The sequence below is a fragment of the Desmodus rotundus genome, chromosome 13, assembly GCF_022682495.2.
Source record: "Desmodus rotundus isolate HL8 chromosome 13, HLdesRot8A.1, whole genome shotgun sequence".
Taxonomy (NCBI): Eukaryota; Metazoa; Chordata; class Mammalia; order Chiroptera; family Phyllostomidae; genus Desmodus; species Desmodus rotundus.
In genome coordinates, this window is record NC_071399.1 from 39,803,695 (window position 1) to 39,826,022 (window position 22,328).

A 22,328-nucleotide genomic window follows, 5' to 3' on the forward strand; every position below is an offset into this window, starting at 1 on the left:
TGGTAGGAGAAACTCCCAGCCTCACAGGGGAGTTTGTTGGAGAGACCCACAGGGTTAGAACATACACAAAACCACCCACCCAGGAATCAGCACTGGAAAGGCCCAATTTGCTTATGAGTAGCAGAGGAAGTGACTGACAGCTGGTGGAGAGACGAGGGAGTGAGCTGCAGTGTTCCCTCTTGGACCCCTCGCACACACACAGCACCACAATGCATTGATGTGGGTTGCTCTTCCCTGAAGAATACGTAAGGCTTTGCTCCTTACTATGTAACAGGTGTGCCAAGACAAAGAAATATGGCCCAAAGGAAAACAGATCAAAGCACCCTAAAAAATACAACTAAGTGATGAAGAGATAGCCAACCTATCAGGTGCAGAATTCAAAACACTGGTAATCAGGATTCTCACAGAAGTGGTTGTGTATGGTTGCAAAATAGAGGAAAAAGTGAAGGCTAAGAAAAGTGAAATAAAGGAAAATGTACAGGGAACCAAGAGTGAAGGGAAGGAAAGCAGGACTGAAGTCAATGATTTGGAGCAGAAGGAAGAAACAAACATTCAACCAGAACAGAATAAAGAAACAAGAATTCAAAAAAAATGAGGAGAGGCTGAGGAACCTCCAGGACAACTTTAAAAGTTCCAACATCAGAATCATATGGGTGCCAGAAGGAGAAGAGGAAGAGCAAGAAATTGAAAATTTATTTGAAGACATAATGAAGGAGAACTTCCCTAATCTGGCAAAGGAAATAGACTTCCAGGAAGTCCAGGAAGCTCAGAGAGTCCCAAAGAAGTTAGACCCAAGGAAGCACACACCAAGGCACCTCATAATTACATCACCCAAGATTAAAGATAAAGAGAGAATCTTAAAAGCAGCAAGAGGAAAGGAGACAGTTACCTACAAAGGAGTTCCCATAATACTATCAGCTGATTTCTCAAAAGAAACCTTGCAGGCAAGAAGGGACATTCAAAGTCATGAAAGGCAAAGACCTACATCCAAGATTTCTCTATCCAGCAAAGCTATCATTTAGAATGGGAGGGCAGATAAAGTGCTTCCCAGATAAGGTAATGTTAAAGGAGTTCATCATCACCAAGCCCTTATTATATGAAATGTTAAAGGGACTTATCTAAGAAAAAGAAGATCAAAACTATGAACAGTAAAATGATGACAAACTCACAACTATTAACAACTGAACCTAAAAACAAAAACTAAAACAAAGCAAACAAACAGAACAGGAACAGCTACACAGAAGTAGAGATCACATGGAGGGTTGTCAGTGGGGAGAGGGAGTGGGATGAATGGATGAAAAGGAACAGGGAATAAGAGACATAAATGATAGGTACAGAATAGACAGGGGGAGGTTAAGAATAGTATGGGAAATGGAGAAGCCAAAAAATTTACACGTATGACCCATGGACATGAACTAAGGTGGGGGAATGATGGTGGGAGGAGGGGTACATGGCAGAGGGGAATAAAAGGGAGAAAAAAGTGGGATGACTGTAATAGCATAATCAATAAAATATAATAAAATTTAAATATGTATGTATAAATCCATAAGAAAACAAATCGTTGATAACATAAAAAGCTGGAGACAAAGTTCAGTATTTAATGTTCCTTATGAAGTGTCTCTGACTCATCTCCCTCTCTGTCTTGAAGATGTTTCATGAAGACCCTGCTGGAGGATGGCAACTGGTAGCTGTGGATGTCAACAAGCCCCAGGGACGTGCCCCAGCTTGCCTCCAGGTACAGGACAATGCCATTTTTAAAACCCACTAAGCGAAGGCCTTTGACTTTTTTTTATACAAGAAAATCCACAGTTCTCTAAGTCCAGATCTCCCTATATTTGTGGTCCTTTAGTTAGGCACAATGTTTTACTCCATCTTGTTTTCCCAGGACCTACCATTTTTTAGATCCACAGTAGGGATTTGGTAGCTGTTGCATAAATGCACACAGGTAATGGCACACCAGAAGTTTTGAATCAATGAACATTGTTATTGTCATATTAAATCTGATAATATATTCTATGAATGCCTGGGTTATGTGGGGCAAGCAGTCACAATCACAATTCACATAATTGATACTTCACTGAGTACCTAGGAAGGAATATATTTAATAGGCGATGTGTTGTTTTGTATCTGCAAGCTCTCTGAGTAACTTAATTTAATAAAGGTGTTTCCAAGCCAAAGTGCAGTAGCAGCAAACACAATGTGAGGAGCTTGCATGTGGGCTCCCAGAGTCCTGGGAAGTGATCAGACGGGTCATCAGTTCTCTGGCCTATGGACTTTCTAGACTTAACACCTGCCCTGAGCCCCTCACAAAGCCCAATAAACTCCTTGTTTTGTTTGGTCAACCACACTGGCATCTTCTCTTGCTTTGTTTCCCTTTTCTGTCCTCAAATATCAGTAACTCTTATTGAAAACCATGTCACATTCCCAAGAGTGGCACTCCTACCACCCCATAGCATTTCACTACTTCCATTAACCTTCTCTCTAAGGGTGAAAAATCAAGCAGCTCCATCATAGGAACAGAAAACTGACTCTTCTTCCTGGAGAATTTTACTTTCTTCACTCCCTTTTGTTTTTAGTTACAAATCCTGTTCTCACAAGGGCTGCTCTGTATAGTTCTTCGTATCACTCCCCATAATTTGGGGAAGCGCTTTTCATCTGCTTTAGAATGAGAACATACCTTCTTTTTTTTAGATATTTCTCCAGGTGCAGATATGTATGTTTCAAGGATTGGTACCTAAGCAGCAAAATACTATATTCTGAATCATTACTGTAGGCTATAGTTATATGGCCACTTAGTCACATATATATTTTGTTTTTAACCATTAAATGGATAGAGGGGAAAAACAGGAAGAGTTCTCAATGAATATTGATAACGGTTAATGTTACTTTGTGTCTCTCTTTTTATTGTATATTTTAGGGTGACAATCTACTAATAATTCAACTACAACTACCTCTACTGCTACAATTCTACTAATAGTAATAACAATAACAACAATTGTAGTTGTGACGGTAGTATCTTTCTTAAAAAACATTTTTACATTGTTATTCAGTAATCCATCAAGTGATGTTTATTGACATTAAGATTGTGCTGAAGAAGGTAAGTGCAGCCTCTATCCTAAGGAGCTTACAAGGAACTTCATGGTGGAAGGAGAAAAAGAAGCACTGAACTAGCAGTTACAAGAATAATGGGATTTTAAAGAGGTAATGCAAGATGCTGTGGTAATATACATTTTGGAGTCTGCTCTCCTTGTCTAAGAGGTCAGAGAAGGTATTTAAACTGAGATCAAGAGAAGGAGGTGGGAGTGCCTAAGGATGAGATTCATACCTATGGGTGAGGTAGAAAGATTGGCATGCTCTACCTGACTTTACAGATGAGGAAGTGGAAACCCAGAAGACCTGGGTGAGTCTCCTCAGGAAGTTATAATTCTAGCTCAACCAAATGCAGAGGCCAGTACTTGTACCTGGATCCTCTGGTTCCTAGTCCCATGCTATTCCCAGCTGAAAAAATATGCCAAGGAAACAAGTTTATAATAGAAATAAATATCAGGCCTCAGGCCTGCTGAGTACCAAATCAGAGTTTTACTGAACCTTGAATACATTGCTTTAAAATCTATTAAATACTTGTTAATAGATGCCTCCTGGTTGCAATCTGGAATTAGGAAACAAGTTAGCCTCCTCATGTCAAAGATTTGAAATGCAAGAGGTAAAAGGCAAAGAAAGTGTAGTGGAGAGGACAACACTAAGAAGGTTATAGGAAAATAAAGGTTGGAGAGGTAGGTTGATATTAGGCTAAAAGTATATAAATGGAGCATCCAAGAGACCTGTATGTTAGACATGTGTTGTGAATATGGAAGCATGCTTGATAGTTTTATGAATGATGGTGCATGTGGTCTGAAATGAGGGGAGAAGCAAGTCAGACAATTCAGTATGAAGGAAGTTCCATTCAGTTCAGTTTCACATTTGGTCCTAAGTCATGCTTTTCAGGAGGATCCAATTTTTAAAAGTACAGATGCGAAGTGGGATGGCCAAGAGATCACATATTTGTAATAGTCACAGGCTGTGGGCACAGAGTACATTTCCATAAGTGAGTGAAAAAAGTAATAAATCATTACTTAATTAAAAGAGAAAGAAAGAAATAATTAAGTAAAGAAAAAAATATTTAAAATAAAATAGTAACAAAATACTTGCTGGCTTTTACTAATGATTAATGACATCTAATACTAGGTAACAGGAAAATTTTATTTGAATCATCCAATTATTGTCTAGGATTATAATGATTCTTACCCTCAAGTACAAACAGTACCATATAATCACCTTTTTAAAAAAAAGTGAGCAAAATATTCATATGTTTTCTTATAACAGGTTAAACTGTAGAAATAAAATAAAAAGTGTTTGTTTTCATTCCTTCCAACTTATCCTTCCTCATTACTCTTCCAGAGGTAACCTAGATGTTAATGTTAAGAGCTTGTCCTTCCAAGAACCTTTAGTCTTAAATTACACATTATATCTCTTATGAAACAGCAATTCCACCTCCAAGAGGCACTGTCATTTTCACAGTGGTTTCTCTTCCTAGAACACTCTTCTCTCCAATTCATTCTTTCAAATTCATCTCAAACATCATACTCAAAGATTAGATCAGATAACTTGGTTAAATGTTTTCATAATATAATTTTTGTCTGTTTAAGTTTAATAAAATAAATCAAAATGGTATAATTTGTTATTTGTTTCTCCAATCAGAGGTACCTCCATGACATTAGGGAACATAACAGTCAAAACAGTCATGGTCACTGACAGCACTATACATGTCACATGGAAGATGCTCAACTGATATTTGTTAAATGAGAGAACAGTCAAGTGAAATAATGACTCAGAAGCCTCTTACTTGTAAAAGGACTCACTTGACCGCTCACTTAGAAGCAGCTCTATTTGTCCTTGTGGTCTTATCTCTAGAAACTAGGAATCAAGTAGAGTATGGTAATAACACTAGTTCGATAAAAGTATATTTTCTAAATCTAAAATGAGCAGTACATTGGGAGTCTTTGTACAAAGTATTTCTCAAAGGTTATATGGCTTTGGATAAACAAAAAGTTGGATACTTTTGCCAGAATGTCTCCTCCAAAGCATGGAGGCAAAGGCATCACAGGACATAACTGTGACTTCTCTTATGTCTCACCACTTTTATAATTCTTTTCGTTTTCTTCAGGATGGAAAATAAAATAAGTCTATGTTTGCAAATATAGTCTTGGTCAGTTGAATATATAACATGGTTGAAAAGAATGAAACCAATTCCTATCTTCAAAAAAGTGGAATTTAGGAGTGCCAGCCAAAATGGAGATGTAGGTGGATATGCTTTGTCTCCTCATAAGACCAAAAGTAGGAAACAACCAATTTAAAAACAAACAAAAACAACAACTATAACTGCCAGAAAATGGAATGGTAAGTTTGTCTGACAACCAAGGAGTCAAAGAAGAAACATTCATCCGGACTGGTAGGAGGGGCAGAGATGGGCAGTCAGCAAGGAAAGGATGAACAGCAAGGCAGTGGCTGGCAGACCTGGTGGTCCCACACTCATGTGTGGATGAACCAGGAGGAACAACTGGGTAGTGAGAAAGACATGTAACCCAGTGTTTGAGTGTTGGCAAAATGAAGCCTCAGAACATCTGGCTGTAAAAACCTGTGGGGGTTGTGGCAGCAGGAGAAGCTGCCACTCTCTTAAAAGTGGGGTGAGAGCCAAGCAAGCGGCACTGTTCCCTCTCTGACCACACCCCCACATACAGAGCCACAACGCAGCGAAGTGGGTTGCCCACCCTGGTGAATACCTAAGGCTCCATCCCTTACAATATAACAGGTGCACTGAGACAAAGAAATATGGCCCAAATGAAAGAACGGATCAAAACTCCAGGAAATTATCTAAGCTTTGAAGAGATAGCCAATCTATCTGATGCAGAGTTCAAAACACTGGTAATCAGCATGCTCACAGAAATGATTGAGTATGGCCACAAAATAAGGGAAGAAATGAAGGCTATACAAAGTGAAATAAAGCAAAATATACAGGGAACCAACAGTGAAGGGAAGAAAACTGGGACTCAAATCAACGATTTGGAGTAGAAGGAAAAAATAAACATTCGACTGGAACAGAATGAAGCAAGAAGAATTCAAAAAAATGAGGAAAGACTTAGGAACTTCTGAGACAACTTTAGGCATTCCAACATCTGAATCGTAGGGATGCCAGAAGGAGATGGAGAATGAGTAATTGAAAACGTACAGACTGAGAACCAAGATGGCGGCGTAAGTAGACACACTGCGCCTCCTCGCACAACCAGAACTTACAGAAAATCCAACAGCAAGGAAGTCCGACACCAAGGAAATAAAAAATAAACATTCATCCAGACCGGTAGGAGGGGCGGAGACAGGCAGCCCTGGCGGAGAGGACTCCGTGGCCCTGGCGGGATCGAAACTGGCAGAGTGTGGGATGAACGGGGCAGGCAGTCTGACCACTGGCAGACCCTGTGGCCCCACATTCACGCAGATAAACTGAGAGGGTCAAACTCAGACTGAGCGGGGCAGGCAGAGCGGCGGGTAGCACCCGGCGGCCCCACATTCGCACACAGATAAACCAGACAAACGGCGGAGAGCAGAGCAGACCGTGCAACCCAGGGCTCCAGCATGGGGAAATAAAGCCTCAAACCTCTGATTGAAAATGCCCGTGGGGGTTGGGGCAGCAGCAGGAGAGACTCCCAGCCTCACAGGAGAGGTCGTTGGAGAGACCCACAGGGGCCTAGGGTGTGCACAAGCCCACCCACTCGGGAACCAGCACCAGAGGGGCCCAGTTTGATTGTGGGTAGCAGAGTGAAAGACTGAGGTCGGGTGGAGAGGGGAGCGGGCGCCATTGCTCCCTCTCGGCCCCTCCCCCACGTACAGCATCACAGCGCAGTGACCAGCATCACCCTGCCCCTGGGAAACACCTAAGGCTCCACCCCTTTAAGTAACAGACTCTCCAAGACAAAAAAAAAAAAAAAATGGCCCACATGACAGAACACTTCAAAGCTCCAGAAAAAATACAACTAAGTGAGGAAGAGATAGCCAACCTATTGCATGCACAGTTCAAAACACTGGTTATCAAGACGCTCACAGAATTGGTTGAATTTGTTCAAAAACCAGATGAAAAAATGAAGCCAATGCTAAGAGAAACAAAGGAAAATGTACAGGGAACCAATAGTGGTGGGAAGGAAACTGGGACTCAAATCAATGGTGTGGACCAGAAGGAAGAAAGAAACATCCAACCAGAAAAGAATGAAGCAACAAGAACTCGGAAAAATGAGGAGAGGCTTAGGAACCTCCAGGACATCTTGAAATGTTCCAACATCCGAATTGTAGGGGTGCCAGAAGGAGAAGAGGAAGAACAAAAAATGGAAAACTTATTTGAAAACATAATGAAGGAGAACTTCCCTCATCTGGCAAAGGAAATAGACCTCCAGGAATTTCAGGAAGCTCAGAGAGTCCCAAAGAAGCTGGACCCAAGGAGGAACACACCAAGGCACATCATAATTACATTACCTAAGATGAAACAGAAGGAGAGAATCTTAGAAGCAGCAAGAGAAAAGGACACAGTTACCTACAAAGGAGTTCCCATAAGACTGTCAGCTGATTTCTCCAAAGAGACCTTCCAGGCAAGAAGGGGCTGGCAAGAAGTATTCCAAGTCATGAAAGGCAAAGACCTACATCCAAGATTACTGTATCCAGCAAAGCTATCATTTAGAATGGAAGGGAAGATAAAGTGCTTCTCAGATAAGGTCAAGTTAAAGGAGTTCATCATCACCAAGCCCTTATTATATGATATGTTAAAGGGAGTTACCTAAGAAAAAGAAGATAAAAAGTATGAACAGTAAAAGTGACAGCAAACTCACAGTTATTAACAACCACACCTAAAACAAAAACAAGAACAAACTAGGCAAACCACTAGAACAGGAACAGAACCATAGAGATGGAGATCACATGGAGGGTTGTCAGTCGGGGAGTGGGAGGGGGAGAGGGGGGGAAAGGTACAGAGAATAAGTAGCATAAATGATAGGTGAAAAATAGACAGGGGGAGGGTAAGAATAGTGTAGGAAATGTAGAAGCCAAAGAACTTATAAGTATGACCCATGGACATGAACTATAGGGGGGAATGTGGGAGGGAAGGGGTGGACAGGATGGAGTGGAATGAGGGGGGAGGGAAATGGGACAACTGTAATAGCATAATCTATAAATATATTTTAAAAAATAAAATAAATAGAAATAAAAATAATAATAATAATTTGTAAAAAAAAAAAAAAAAGAAAAAGTCCTGGAAAAAATAATGAAAGAAAACTTGACCAATCTTGTGAAGGAAATGGACCTAGAAGTCCAGGAAGCTCAGGGAATCCCAAACAAGTTGGACCCAAAAAGTAGCACACCAAGGTACCTCATAATTACATTAGCCAACATTCAAGATAAAGAGAGGATCTTAAAAGCAGCAAGAGGAAAGGAGACAGTTACCTACAAAGGAGTTTCCATAATACTATCAGCTGATTTCTCAAAGGAAACCTTGCAGGCAAGAAGGGGCTGGAAAGAAGTATTCAAAGTCATGAAAGGCAAAGACCTACATCCAAGATTTCTCTATCCAGCAAAGCTATCATTTAGAATTGGAGGGCAGATAAGGTGCTTCCCAGATAAGGTCATGTTAAAGGAGTTCATCATCACCAAGCCCTTATAATATGAAATGTTAAAGGGACTTATCTAAGAAGAAGATCAAAAGTATGAACACTAAAATGAGAACAAACAACTATCAACAACTGAACTAAACAAATAAACAATAAAACTAAGCAAACAACCAGAACAGGAACAGAATCGTAAGTATGGAGATCATTTGGAGGGTTATCAGGGGGGTTGGCGGGGAGAATGGGGGAAAAAGTACAAGGAATAAGAAGGATATGTGGTAGGTAGAGAATAGACAGTGGGAGGTTAAAAATAGTATGGGAAATGGAGAAGCCAAAGAACTTACATGTACAACCCATAGATATAAACTAAGTAGGGGGATGCTAAAGAGAATGCGGGTATCTAGTGGAAGGGGAGAAAGGGGAGAAAAAAGAGTTGGACAACTGTAATAGCATAAGCAATAAAATATACTTAAAAATTAGAATGTATTGGAATGAGATATTTGAACATCTATAATTGCATTGAGGTAATTAATTTATAATTGCATTGTTGAAGTCCGTTATAAAAATGAACCATCCACAATATCTAACAGATGGCAAACTGGCAGACCAGAGTCTCAATTAGAGGATTAGGAATTCTGGATTTTATCCTTAGAGTGGAACTTTGTTTTAAAATGTGGTCCCAAGTTTAAAACGCAGAATATTTTATGTGAAAACTCTTGTATGCTACTACTTGTAAATAGAAAGATCTGGCAAATCATGGTTGTAATTGGCCATGGCTGGGTGGTGCATGCCCCATTGGCCTGGGTGTAGTCTCCACTTTTCCTCAGTCTCGACATTCCATTCTGTCTCCATAACACTGGAAATGAGTTTTTTATTTATCCATACATTTGTACAATTACTTTTCTCAAAGTAAAAAAAAAAAAAAAGAATTCACTTAATTCATGACTCTATGGTGGGAAAACAAACAATAAATTTGTTAATACATAAATATATATTGAGTAAATACATGAATGAATGAACGAATGGATAAATGAATAGTTTGCAGAAAGATAAATTTCTATTTCTTTGTACAAGTGAAGACTATCCCTTAGTGTTTAATGCATGACTATGGGCCTGCTTTTCTCATTTACATTACCTGCTGTGGCCCAAGAGGAATTAGTTTGAATGACCCATGAAATAAGTCAATGTTACTTTAGATCACAAGGATGGTATAATGGTACATAGTGTGTAAATTTCAGTTATTCCAAAATAGTCTTCTCATAAGTTTTATGTTTTCAAAATTTTAAAATTCTAAAATCATAACAATATAAATGGAGACTGGCTTACATTCACTTGTAAATGTAGAAATCATTTCAACCCTTGTTTCATGTGAATTTGCTTTGGATTCACTGTCTTCATTGTTACTATGTCTTATATTTTTATTTTCCTTTCTGTTTTTTGTATCCTAGTCTAGTTTATTGATAAGAACATTTATATGTCTCCCCCACCAACTGTAAGTAATTAAATAATTTAGTAAAGTAAGAATGATTGATGTAGCTTAATCTTTTCTACTAGTTATACTATATGCAGCATATGACTGATGCTTCTGTCATTCTGGCTGTTTGAGTTATAATTTTTCTTTCATTCTCTCTCTCTATATGGATGTATATATGTATATATCTAAAAGTACATATTTATATATGTATTTCTTCAATGTGAAAATATATATGTATCTATAATTATGGATATGTGTATGGATATACCCACACTTATTTTTTAATTGCAGAAATAAATCTATTAAGATTTTAAATGCTAGTGATTAGGATCTAAGCAATAGGAACAATTTTTCATTGTTTCCGTATATTCCTACACATACACAGATATTTTATCTTATTGCAAATGTTGCAATCATTGTGGCGTTTCTGCTCCTTCTTCATATACGTTGATTATGAAGCTATCAAATAGATAAGGACACTTGGAAATCTTCTCACTTTTCTACCGAATAGTTGGCTCCATAGACCCTTTTGTAAAGGAAAAAATAGGTACCTTTGGTCTGCATTTTGAAAGTCTACAAATTCCATTTTGTGTTGTAAAACACAAATTTTAAGCATAATCATGGCTATAATTATAACTATAATTGGAGTCATATGCAGGCATACAAGGAAAGGATTCAATTTGACACCCTTAGGATGGTCTTTTATGTTTTTTAAATAAGTGGAAATACATATGCTGTTAAATTCAATTGCAAAATCAGGCATTCAGAGCTGGAGCACAAGCAGAAGCAGACTGTTGACCTAGTAGGTGATGTGTGGTGAGCTCTGTAAGGTCATTTGTTGAAATTTTAATTAACTTAATGAAGTCAATTTTGCTAGCGTATTTTTCATGTTTTACAGTTATTAATAAAATTCATATCATGTTTAATGAGGAATTTATCCATGGTGAATCTTTGAAATTTCTAATAAATTCATTCCTAAATTAAGGATAAATAGACAAATATAGCCCCTGAAATACCCACCCAACCTCAGTCCTACCTGAAATGTCTTTCTACTTCTTTCTTTACATTCCTGTGCAATGCTGATCATCTGGGGCCCCACTCCTTCCTGCATTTAGTCCTTACCATGGAAAAAAAGATGATCAGGAAATGATGAGGAAAAGCCTGAGACGATAGATAAGGCAAGATCCAGACCTAGTTTCTTGTGTGTGTGTGTGTGTGTGCGCGTGTGCTATAACTGCTTTCAGCATATGTCTGCTAACAGGTCTGCCTTACCTCTGACACCTGCTTCCTCAGCAACAGACATCCTTACTTCATTCTATGAAGTAATACCCAGTACAGCCTCTTCTCTGAGAGAGACTTAACTACCCTATTGTAGACTCTTAGAAAATAGGCTCAAGGACAGACATATTCCAGCTATGCTACTTAGTAGTATGGCCTTGAGCATATTTTTGTAAATAAGAGATAAAAATTCCATTCTTTACTGTGAGAATTGAGGATTTATGTCCTACTCAAGAATGATTTAGTTGCAAGGAACAGAGGAAGCATTAGTTGCCAATATGTTCAGGCCTGCCAGGTGACTGTGCCTTCCTTGACTTCCTCTCACTCTCTGTTTGGGCTACATGCATTCTCCCCTTTGTTTCTGTCTCTGCATCTGCCTCTATTTTTTCCTCATTGAAGACTAGCTTTATTCTGTCTTCTGCATATTGCCAAAATATGGCAGATTGTAGCTGAGTTTGGTGGCCTCGCATTCAACAGGCTCACCTGCAAATATCCAAAGACGAGTGTAAAGCTGGGAGAAAATAGTTTCTTAGTAGACCACCCAAAAGGGGAGATGGGCCACAGGCAGTAGGTCCTAGGAATTCAGTGGAAGTAGCAGGTCCAGTTAAGCAAAGTGTTGGGTTTTCCTATAGTATGAACCCAAAGTAATTTTCCCTTCTTAACTTTCTCTGTAAACCTTGATCCAGTCTCCATCTATGGAAGCTACTACTCAACACCTTCATGAGCTTTTTGGAGTGGGTGAAGGAGGGATGTAACTCTGATCATATGAGTAGTGGAGTGTACCTCAGGAGTTATTACTCAAGGAGAGTTTTCCCTATTAACTTTTAAGTTTTATAGGAATTGAGAAATCTCTTATGGGCTAAATATTGAATAGGCTATTATGGTCTGATCTAAAGCTTAAGTCACTTTGTAAAAACAGTTTCTTTGGAGAAACATCACATAATTTCCATGTAGTTATAAATGAATAATTTATAAATTAGAGCCATTTTACAATATAATATTCAGTCATTTCCTTGTTAAAATATTATGAAATAATTCAGAAACATAAGTAGGAAGAATACCTGTGTATCCACTGTGTATTATTAGAAATAATAACAGCTAACATTGACCACTCACTAGGTGCAGGCTCACAATGTCATTACTATTGGTGTTATTATGACCTCTGCTTAACAAATGAAAGATTGAGGCACAGAGAACTTAAGTAATTTGACGAAGGTCACATAACTAGACTGACTGGAAATTTCATCATAAGCAGTCTGCCTCATGTCATTTAATTTTCATCACTTTATATTATCCAATTATAAAATATACTACAATTTGTTAATTCATTCATTTATTCTCTAATTGATCTTGTTTTTTATTGTTCTGCTATTGCAAATATTCTGGCACCCTCCTGTTCATGCCTTTTTGTGCACATGTATGAAAATTATTTGAGCATATATAGTTAAGAAAGCAATTGCTGAATTAAAGGATATGAATGCCTTAGGTGAATGAGATATTGCCTAGTGGCTACCCAGATTATAGTGCCACCTTTTACCCCTAGCAGCAACTTGTAAAAGTTCTCTTGTTTCACATCTTTGGTCACACTTAATGTTGTCAGACCTTACACCTGATGGTGTGAAATGACATCAATTACAGTCTATGGATGTTGAGTATGCTTTTTATATAATCATAGGTCACTCATATTGTCTGTAGATTGATTATTTATGTCTGTTGCCCACTTATCTGTCAATTATTCCAAATGACTTTCAGAAATTCTGTGCAATTCTAAGGGCATATTATTTTGATCTAACTGAGAAGACATTAAAATATCAGGGAAAAGCAAACATTCAAAATATTAATGTTTGGCATATGGATACACAGTTTACATCTCTATCATCTTCAGGCAACAATGCAATTTTTTATGTAGTATTACCGAAACCATTTAGAAAGTTTCTTCAGTGTGTATTTAAGTGTGCGTCTCATAAAAGTGAAAAGTTATAATTGACTCTTTTAGCAACAACCAGTTAATTAGCTTTTAAACTCTGCTTTAGCATAAGCAGCAGCTGCATGAAGAGGTCATCTTATGCATGATAAATAGAATTCTGTTAAATTGGAACCTCATTCCTCAGCTGCTGCTGTGACAGACCATTTTTCTCCTGACTTTCAGATAAGAGTTTTCATCTGTTGACAATTTGACAGATGTGGTTGCACAGTTTTGAGCCATCTCCCAAACCAGTGATCTATTACCATGAAGAAAGTCATTGACAAGAAAATGAAAATATGAATGAGAGCTGGCATTCCGAAGTTCAGTTTTTATCTGGTAACATCCCACCATATGCCTCCTTCTGTAAAGAACAGAGATAATAGGCTCTTACAATAAGCAGGTCAAATTGTGGCAAAATTGTTACTATAGTTTTTAATGGGTTTTTGTGTGTGTGTGTGATAGAGATTTTAATCCATGTCAGATTATGGTATACATAAATGTTAATTTTACAATTATATTAAATAATTTCCTGAGCAGTCAAAACTCAATTGTACAAATATATATTTTTAATGCTTTTTTGAGAAAATGTCCATTGAAGGTGAAGATTGGAGGAGGTGGACCGTGTGATATGTGTATTTCAAGTGATGAAGTGATATCCTAGGCACTTCTTCAACATCTGTCTTCTTAATGAACCTTCCCATGAAATGGAAGATAATTTCAAAAATTGATTGAACCCATGAGAATTTAAGTTCCATCCACAAGCCAACCGCTTCTATATTTGGTGACCAATGTAAGAAGAAAGCGTTGCCCAGAAAAACCTAGATAATTTGCTAAATCTTTCAGAGCCTCAGTTTCCTGACCTGAAAACTCTGGATAATAACATCTCTCAAGGGATTGTAAGAATTAGAAATGAAGTACCTAGAATACCTAGCACAGTGTATGGGATGCAGGGGTCACTCAGTTCATAGAAATGATTATCCTTACTATTAGCGTACTCTACTAAATGTTCTCTCAGAGTATTATGTTCACTTCCAGAAAGTCAGCTCTCATGCACACCTATAGTCCAATGTCTTCACAGCCTTTAGTTTTAGTCTTGCTTTCTGAATCTTACAAGTGCATTCCTGCAGCCATATTCCAGGTATTCTCATCCATCCATCACCCCTCTCCTATCGAAAACCAAATGCACCTCTCCCCTACCCACTCCCACATAGAAACCAGCCTTTTCATATACCTCCAGAAACCTGTACACCAACCTATAATTCACCTCTCTTTGTCCTCCCCCAATGTGATCTGTCTTCAATTCTATCATTAATTCAATCTTTTAAATTTCTTTGAATCTACTCCTTCACCCCATCCTACAGTCACTACCCTCAAAATAAGGTCAAACAAAGCTTTCTAACACAGTGATCTCTGAGTCTTTGATTATATTTGGTCACTTTCTTCTTTACTTCCAGTTTCTTCCATTGCAGCCTTCACATGATAAGTACTTAGCACATAATTGGGGAACTACATGTGAATGAACACAAATATATGCTTTCCTGTATAGAACTACATAATCCCACACACAGCAGACACAAATTCTTACTCTTCCTTGATGCAGACACCACGAATCCCTCCCTGAGTACCTGTGTGTGCACATACTCATCTTCAGTTTCTAACAGCAAAACATAGAACTGGCTTGAAAGAAAAGTTTTGGGGGGAAATGAATAAGAAAATGATTTTATAATAACCTAGAATGAGAATTAAGAACAGGAAGAATAAAATATCTAAAGGCAAAACAGCACAAACAGAAGATGTAAGAAGGTGGCTAAAACTGGAATACTATGCAGCAGAAAGAAAAAAGGAACTCCTGCCCTTCACAACAGCGTGGATGGAACTGGAGAGCATTATGCTAAGTGAAATAAGCCAGATGGTGAAAGACAGATACCATATGATCTCACCTTTAAGTGGAACGTAATCAACAAAACAAACAAGCAAGCAAAATATAACCAGAGACATTGAACAAACTGACAGTAACCAGAGGGGAGGGGAGAGGGAGATACTGGGTGAAAGAAGGGACAGGCTCCTCAAGGAACATGTGTTAAGGACACATAGACAAAGCCAAAGGGAGGTAGTATTGAGGGTGGGAGGTGGGGGGGGCAGGGGAGAGTGGTCAGGAGGAAATGGAGACAACTGTACTTGAACAACAATAAAAAAAAAAGAAAGAAAGAAAAAGTTATTGTGGTCTTGAAACCAGTTATGGCCAAGTCAACTAATTAGAGAGAAATTGGTTGTGTAAATCCTTAGTTCAAAATCTTTTTTTATATATTATATGTATATTACATATATATTCAATATAGAATATATTTCAAATAATAATTATATTAAGAGTAGGTACCAGAAGAGTAGACTTAATAAAAAATAAGATTAAATTATTAGTGCTATTTTTATTTATCTACTCTACTGTTGATTAAATGGTTTTTCATCTTTGATTTTTGAGCCTCATTGGAAGAAATATTCAAACCTTGAAGTGTAAAATATTTACACTTCAGATGATCTCATACCAAATTCCTATATTGTTGTATTGTTATCTTTCAGTTTTAGTAAATCCTATAACTCTTCAGTAGTTACATTCATATTAATCAGGAGACATTTACTAACTTATGTCAGGCATTCATAAGACAGTCTTTGGAGACAAATTTCCGCCAAATATTTGTCACATTGTCTCCTTTGTAAAAAAGGAAGGATACATTGTTCTGCATGCAGGTCTTGATTTCTGGAATTAAATATGGAACCCTCTTTAAAAACCACCACTAGGGTTTAAAATTGTCATGTATTTTCTCAGTGTCTAACACAGTTATTGCAATTGAAGCCTTTGTTGGAACAGTGTGACTCCTCCCATGACCTAAGGCTGATGACAGGTTTGGACTTCAGTCATTTTGTATTTGGTATATTTCTTGTGTATTTTTTAAATCCTTTAAATTTGTTCTTGGGTCTTTTCTAAATACTTTAAATATCTCAAAAATGAGTGTTCCACTTCAAGATTCTATATAGCTCATAATTCTTTTTATTTCTGCATTCATCAAGTGTAACAACCTAAGTCCTTCATTGTATTAGGTATACAGTTCATTAAAAAGTACTGCTATTTAATTTCATTTTTGCATTTGCCTCTTAAATTTAAAACAAGTTTTACATTCACCTGCCAACTATTTAATACTAACAATAAAATAAACATTTAAAAGTAAATTTCAGGTGACTAAACATTTTTATTATACATGGGAATGTCAATTTAAGTGTCTTCAGGGATCTTAAAATCATCATGGTTTAAGTGTCTCCTGTCTGGCAGCCTGTTGTAGACCTTACTGACTTCTCACTGAAGTACTCATGAAAATAAAGAAAAGAGGAAAACAATACTGATAACTAAGACTAAGGCACTTTTTTGTCAAAATCTGGCAAGACTACCCAGTAACTATATAGTTGGTAAAGCTTTAATGAGACAAATATAAAATATTAGTGCATGCACTCTGGCATTTCACTTATACTTGACTGTAAGTCAGAATCAGAGGATCACAAGCAAGAGATGGCTCACATGAGTGTCACTGACAAAGAGGCTTATTACTAGAGTGTGTGCACTGGCCTCTTGGGCTGACCATCACTCCAGGTTCAGTTGTGCCCAAGGCAGAATATTCAGGAGCTTCTTGGAATATGCAAATGAAAAATTATAGTACTTGAAACAACAAGATTATATTACTTAAACATAGCTGTCCTAATTTGTTTAACTCACTTTACATTAATACATCTGAAAAACAGGGTCAAGAGTGAGGTTTTGAGTTGAACATTCAATTTGGAGCATCCTTCTTATCAGAGACCTTGCCAAGACACTTTGAGGGAAGATGCTCTTCTAGAGTTTGGCCTATGGCCCGAACAGCTGCATCAAGAGCACCAGTGTAGCTTTCATTTAATACAGAAAATAGAGAAATGTATAGGAGGGATCCCTTGAGCCTACTTTCCTTAAAAAAAAAAAAAAGTAGAAAATTCTTTGTGACCAATTCAATACATGGGGGAAAATCAAGTTATATCAAACACTATTGGTGGGCCTACTGTGTGCCCAACATTGCAGGAACTCAGGATTGAAATCTGTAGAAACACAAGTGTACAAATAATAGTAAGGTGCTTTAACTTCACTCTTATGCTACTCTTTTTCTAGACATCAGGGAACATGAAATAAAATTATTGTGGATGAACTAATACTTTGATTTTTGTTATTATCCATGTCCAACAAAGTAAGTAAGGTCAACACTTTGCTGTTGAAAAGCAAATACTTTAGCACTTTTATGCCTTATTGTTTTTCAAATGTCAAAAATGAAATCATGTAAGGGCATTGGCTTCTTAATCCTTAAATTATAGTTCAGATAGCTAATTGAAAATTTTTTGTATGTATCTCATTTACTTTTCCTTTCTTCCACTAATCCATAAATGTATGGCCACAAGTATGTGGAAAAAAGGAGATACTAAGTTGTTTTCTATAAGATATTTCAAATTGTGAATATTCATTATAGCATTGTACCTGTTGTCCTTAATTAAATTTTCACAAGCAAAATACACTGTGGTTTAAATTAATTCAAGACAAATAATTATATTAGATAATAGAAAAAGCTCCATTTTGATTATTCCTTTAACTGATATATCTAGATCCCTGTATTCTTAATGACAGTCTTCCAATGCTCCTAAAGTTATTTTTTTATCTTCACCCAAGGATATATATATTGATTTTAGAGAGATAGGAAGGAAGACAGAGAAACATAGATGGTTGCCTCCTGTATGGACTCTGGCTGGGGATCGAATCTGCAACCTATGTACTTGCCCTGACCAGAAATCAAACCCATAGCCTTTTGGTGCATGGGATGATGTTCCAACCAACTGAGCCACCTGGCCAGAGCTCTCAAAGCTTTTTTTGTATGCTTTATAAAGTATTTAGTAAGCATCATATCTGTATAGGTAAGTGTCTGGTATCATAGGTCATGATGACTCTAAGTATCAGAATGGGATGAGGGACTGAGATATCTATATCTATATATCTGCACCTAAATCCATATCCATATTCATATCTATATCTATCTATATGTAACCCAGCTTAGAGTAACAAGGGCAAACACCGTGACAAAGCCCACTAAATGATCTATTCTTCCCACAGGGTGATTGGAGCATGAATTTTTAAATAACCCACAGAATATTACTGCTCCACAAAGATGCTAGAGAGACAGGGCAGCTGGGTTGGGAGGCAGTGCTTGCAAATGGGTAAAATATTTAATAACCGTCTTGAAGTTAGGGAGTCCTGATTGGTAGCATTTGCTTGTTTTCATGGTGTAAATGCTCCTACCATGGCCAATTTCAGATTAACAACATGATAATTGCTAAATATGAAATTGGAGAAATTGCACATAATTGCAGCTCCAGCACACCACAGACAGGGCCAGCTGTTTTCTCCACCACCTTCAGTCAGAGATGACATATGCATATATATATATATATATATAATAACATTTTCCCTGCAAAAACTGTTCTTTTGATGACCCTATCTGGAGCACATAGTTTCCAAAGTCACTTTAGATGGAAAGAGAGGCAGACAAGTTGGAGAAGGTGCATGTCCTTTACTAATTGCCCTTTACAAAGTGACACATCACTTCATTTCCATCCCAGTGATGAGAACTGCTGATATTACTCCACTTTGATGCTAGTAGACTGAGTAATGTAATTTAACTATGTGCCTAGCACTGAGGAAATAGACATAGTAGATATATTAGTTACCTTTGCTAAACAAGCAGCCACCCCAAAACTTACAGTTTACAAAAACAGACTAATTTTTGCTCCTGAATTTGTGGGTCAGCTGATACCAAAGTCAAAGCCTGTCAGCTGATCAAGACCAGGCTCACTCTTTCATCTGCAGTCAGATAATTTATGAGTTAGTTCATCAAAGTGAGTCTGTGCTTCTGGGGCATGGCTGACTGGTAAGGGTAAAAGGTTGTCAGTGTCTATGGGCACCATACAACAGGCCAGGGTGGGGGTTCAGGGTTTCAAAAGCAGCAAGAGGAAGTTGCAACTCACAAGTTTTTTCCAAGTCTTTGCTTACATCACCTTTGCTATTGTCTCACTGACCAAAACTAGTCACATGGCTAACTCCAGAGTGAAAGAGTACTGCCAAAGCTGTGCATACAGAAAGGTGGGTTCAATTTCAGGCTCTGCCTTGCATGCTAAAAATAATTTGAAAAGCACTAGCTTAGTATAATATCAGTTCTTCCTAGCAGCATTTCTAGGTGAGGGACACTCTCACCTAGCTTATGGTCCAGGAAAGAGAACAAACCACTCAGGACTTTACAGTGGTCAGGGTTTGTATGGTTATCATAGAATGTCAGTGCTTTTATGGAAAGTCTCTTGTGTATTTCATTCCATCCTCTGGCTCTACAAGGACATACCAGGGGCAGGAAGATTGGAAGGCAGAGTTTCTAAGGACAATTGTTGGTTCTGTTTTCAATATTGATATAAATATATTTCCTTTTTAATACAAAGTCTTTATATTGAACATAATTATCTTGTATATTGATTGTACAAGTAATGAATATCCAGATATCTTCCTAATAAGGGAAGTGAAAGATGCACCACTTGCAAATGGGAGCTTCATTTTAGGTGTTATGCACTTGGTCTTTTACATTATACTCTTGTGTTTATGTTCATGGCTCATATACATCATGGTTTCTGAGAATTTCACCATGTAATTGCATTGTTCTTCAAACACATTTATTTAGAAATCTGATTGAAACACAACATTTAGTACATGGCTGATACAATGTTCAGAGCTTGAAATTTGTTTACCAAGGTAGGACATTTTATTCACTTAGACACCAATTTAAAGAAAGATTTGATTTCTGAGCTGTACTATTATTATCCTAATTTATCCTTATTGTGGCCTCCAAGGTCAAAATTTTGATTTGTTGAATGTTTGCCTGTAATATCTTCATCATCTCTAAGGCACTATTTTATAGGAAAAATACTGAAAAAAATTAATATAATAACTCCTTTAAAGTACTTAAGCATTTATGCCACTAAAATTGAGATCACTTAAGACCTTTTTGAAAGTCTATCAATTTTCATGCTCCTTCTCAAGATCAGTTATCTCTTTGACTTGATTTCTCCTGTTATGCATTCTTACCTTCAGAAAAGTATTTTACAGAGACCTCTCTTGGCAAGTTACCTTGGGTAGAACACTTTGGACAGGTAGTATATTGTAGCACTGGGTACTTGTAGACAATCTTGCTTCATAGGAGATGATTTGAGCAGGTGTGTGGGTCAAAATTACTAACAATGATTGTATTAATTCCCTATTGTTTCTGTAACAAATTACCACAGACTTAGTGACTAAAAAGAATACAAATGTATTATTTATAGTTTAACAGGTCCAAAAAGGATTTCACTGGTATCAACAAGGCCGCATTACTTCTGGAGATTCTAGGGAAAAACCATATCCTTACCTTTTCCAGATTCTAGAGACCACCTTCATTCCTAGGCTTCATGAAAGAGTCTGTGACAGTGTTTTCATAATAACCCTCCAAATGGTTGAAAAACCAACACATAATTTTGTCTTTTTGAAGCCAAACTGGTTTAGTTGGGTTTTTACCTTGGAATTGGAATTGGGAAGAAGGTAGGCATCCATTTTTGTAATGATGTATCATAATATGTTACCATATTCCAGTCAGTATTTGTTATATTCTAGTCAGTGATTATAGACTTTTAGGATCATGAAAATGTGAATTTGTAAATAATTGTGTAGATCATCCAGTTTAACCTGCTACTCAAGGAATATCCACTACAATATAGACTCTCAAACTTTAATATACTCGTTGGGGACCTTGTTAAAATTACAGGTTCTGATTCAGCAGATATGAGATGGAGCCTGAGATCCCAGTTTCCTGGGAGTATATTTTTAATATTTTTGATATGCTCCCAGGAAACTGACAGTCCAGGGATCACTTTGTGTAGCAAGGGTCCTGCACATTTTTGACAGATATTGCTGCCTTAGAGATGATTCCGTTATAGTCGCTTTGTATTTGGTAATTCCAACTGCCACATATAGAAATTGGTCACTTTTTTTAATATATATATTGATTATGCTATTACAGTTGTCCCATTTCCCCCCCCCCACTCCACTCCATCCTGCCCACCCCCTCCCTCCCACATTCCCCCCTATAGTTCATGTCCATGGGTTTGGCTTCTACATTTCCTACACTATTCTTACCCTCCCCCTGTCTGTTTTCCACCTATCATCTATGCTACTTATTCTCTGTACCTTTCCCCCCCTCTCCCTCTCCCACTCCCCTATTGACACCCCTCCATGTGATCTCCATGTCTATGGTTCTGTTCCTGTTCTAGTTGTTTGCCTAGTTTGCTTTTGTTTTTGTTTTAGGTGTGGTCGTTAATAACTGTGAGTTTGCTGTCATTTTTACTGTTCCTACTTTTGATCTTCTTTTTCTTAGGTAACTCCCTTTAACATTTCATATAATAAGGGCTTGGTGATGATGAACTTCTTTAACTTGACCTTATCTGAGAAGCACTTTATCTTCCCTTCCATTCTAAATGATAGCTTTGCTGGATACAGTAATCTTGGATGTAGGTCCTTGCGTTTAATCTTGGGTAATGTAATTATGATGTGCCTTGGTGTGTTCCTCCTTGGGTCCAGATTCTTTGGGACTCTCTGAGCTTCCTGGACTTCCTGGAAGTCTATTTCCTTTGCCATATTAGGGAAGTTCTCCTTCAATATTTGTTCAAATAAGTTTTCAATTTTTTGCTCTTCCTCTTCTCCTTCTGGCACCCCCATAATTCGGATGTTGGAACATTTCAAGATGTCCTGGAGGTTCCTGTGCCTCTCCTCATTTTTCTGAGTTCTTGTTTCTTCATTCTT

General features: G+C 37.5%; 1 protein-coding gene across 2 annotated transcripts in view; it reads left to right on the forward strand.

The window, feature by feature from the left end:
• Positions 1–22,328, forward strand: part of NALCN (sodium leak channel, non-selective) — a 380,160-nt gene that overhangs the window by 135,134 nt on the left and 222,698 nt on the right. For both annotated transcript variants that reach the window (XM_045186646.3, XM_024578981.3), the window contains exon 10: positions 1,649–1,735. In XM_045186646.3, the coding sequence (XP_045042581.1) occupies positions 1,649–1,735 (87 nt within the window). The remainder of the gene's footprint in view (positions 1–1,648; positions 1,736–22,328) is intronic.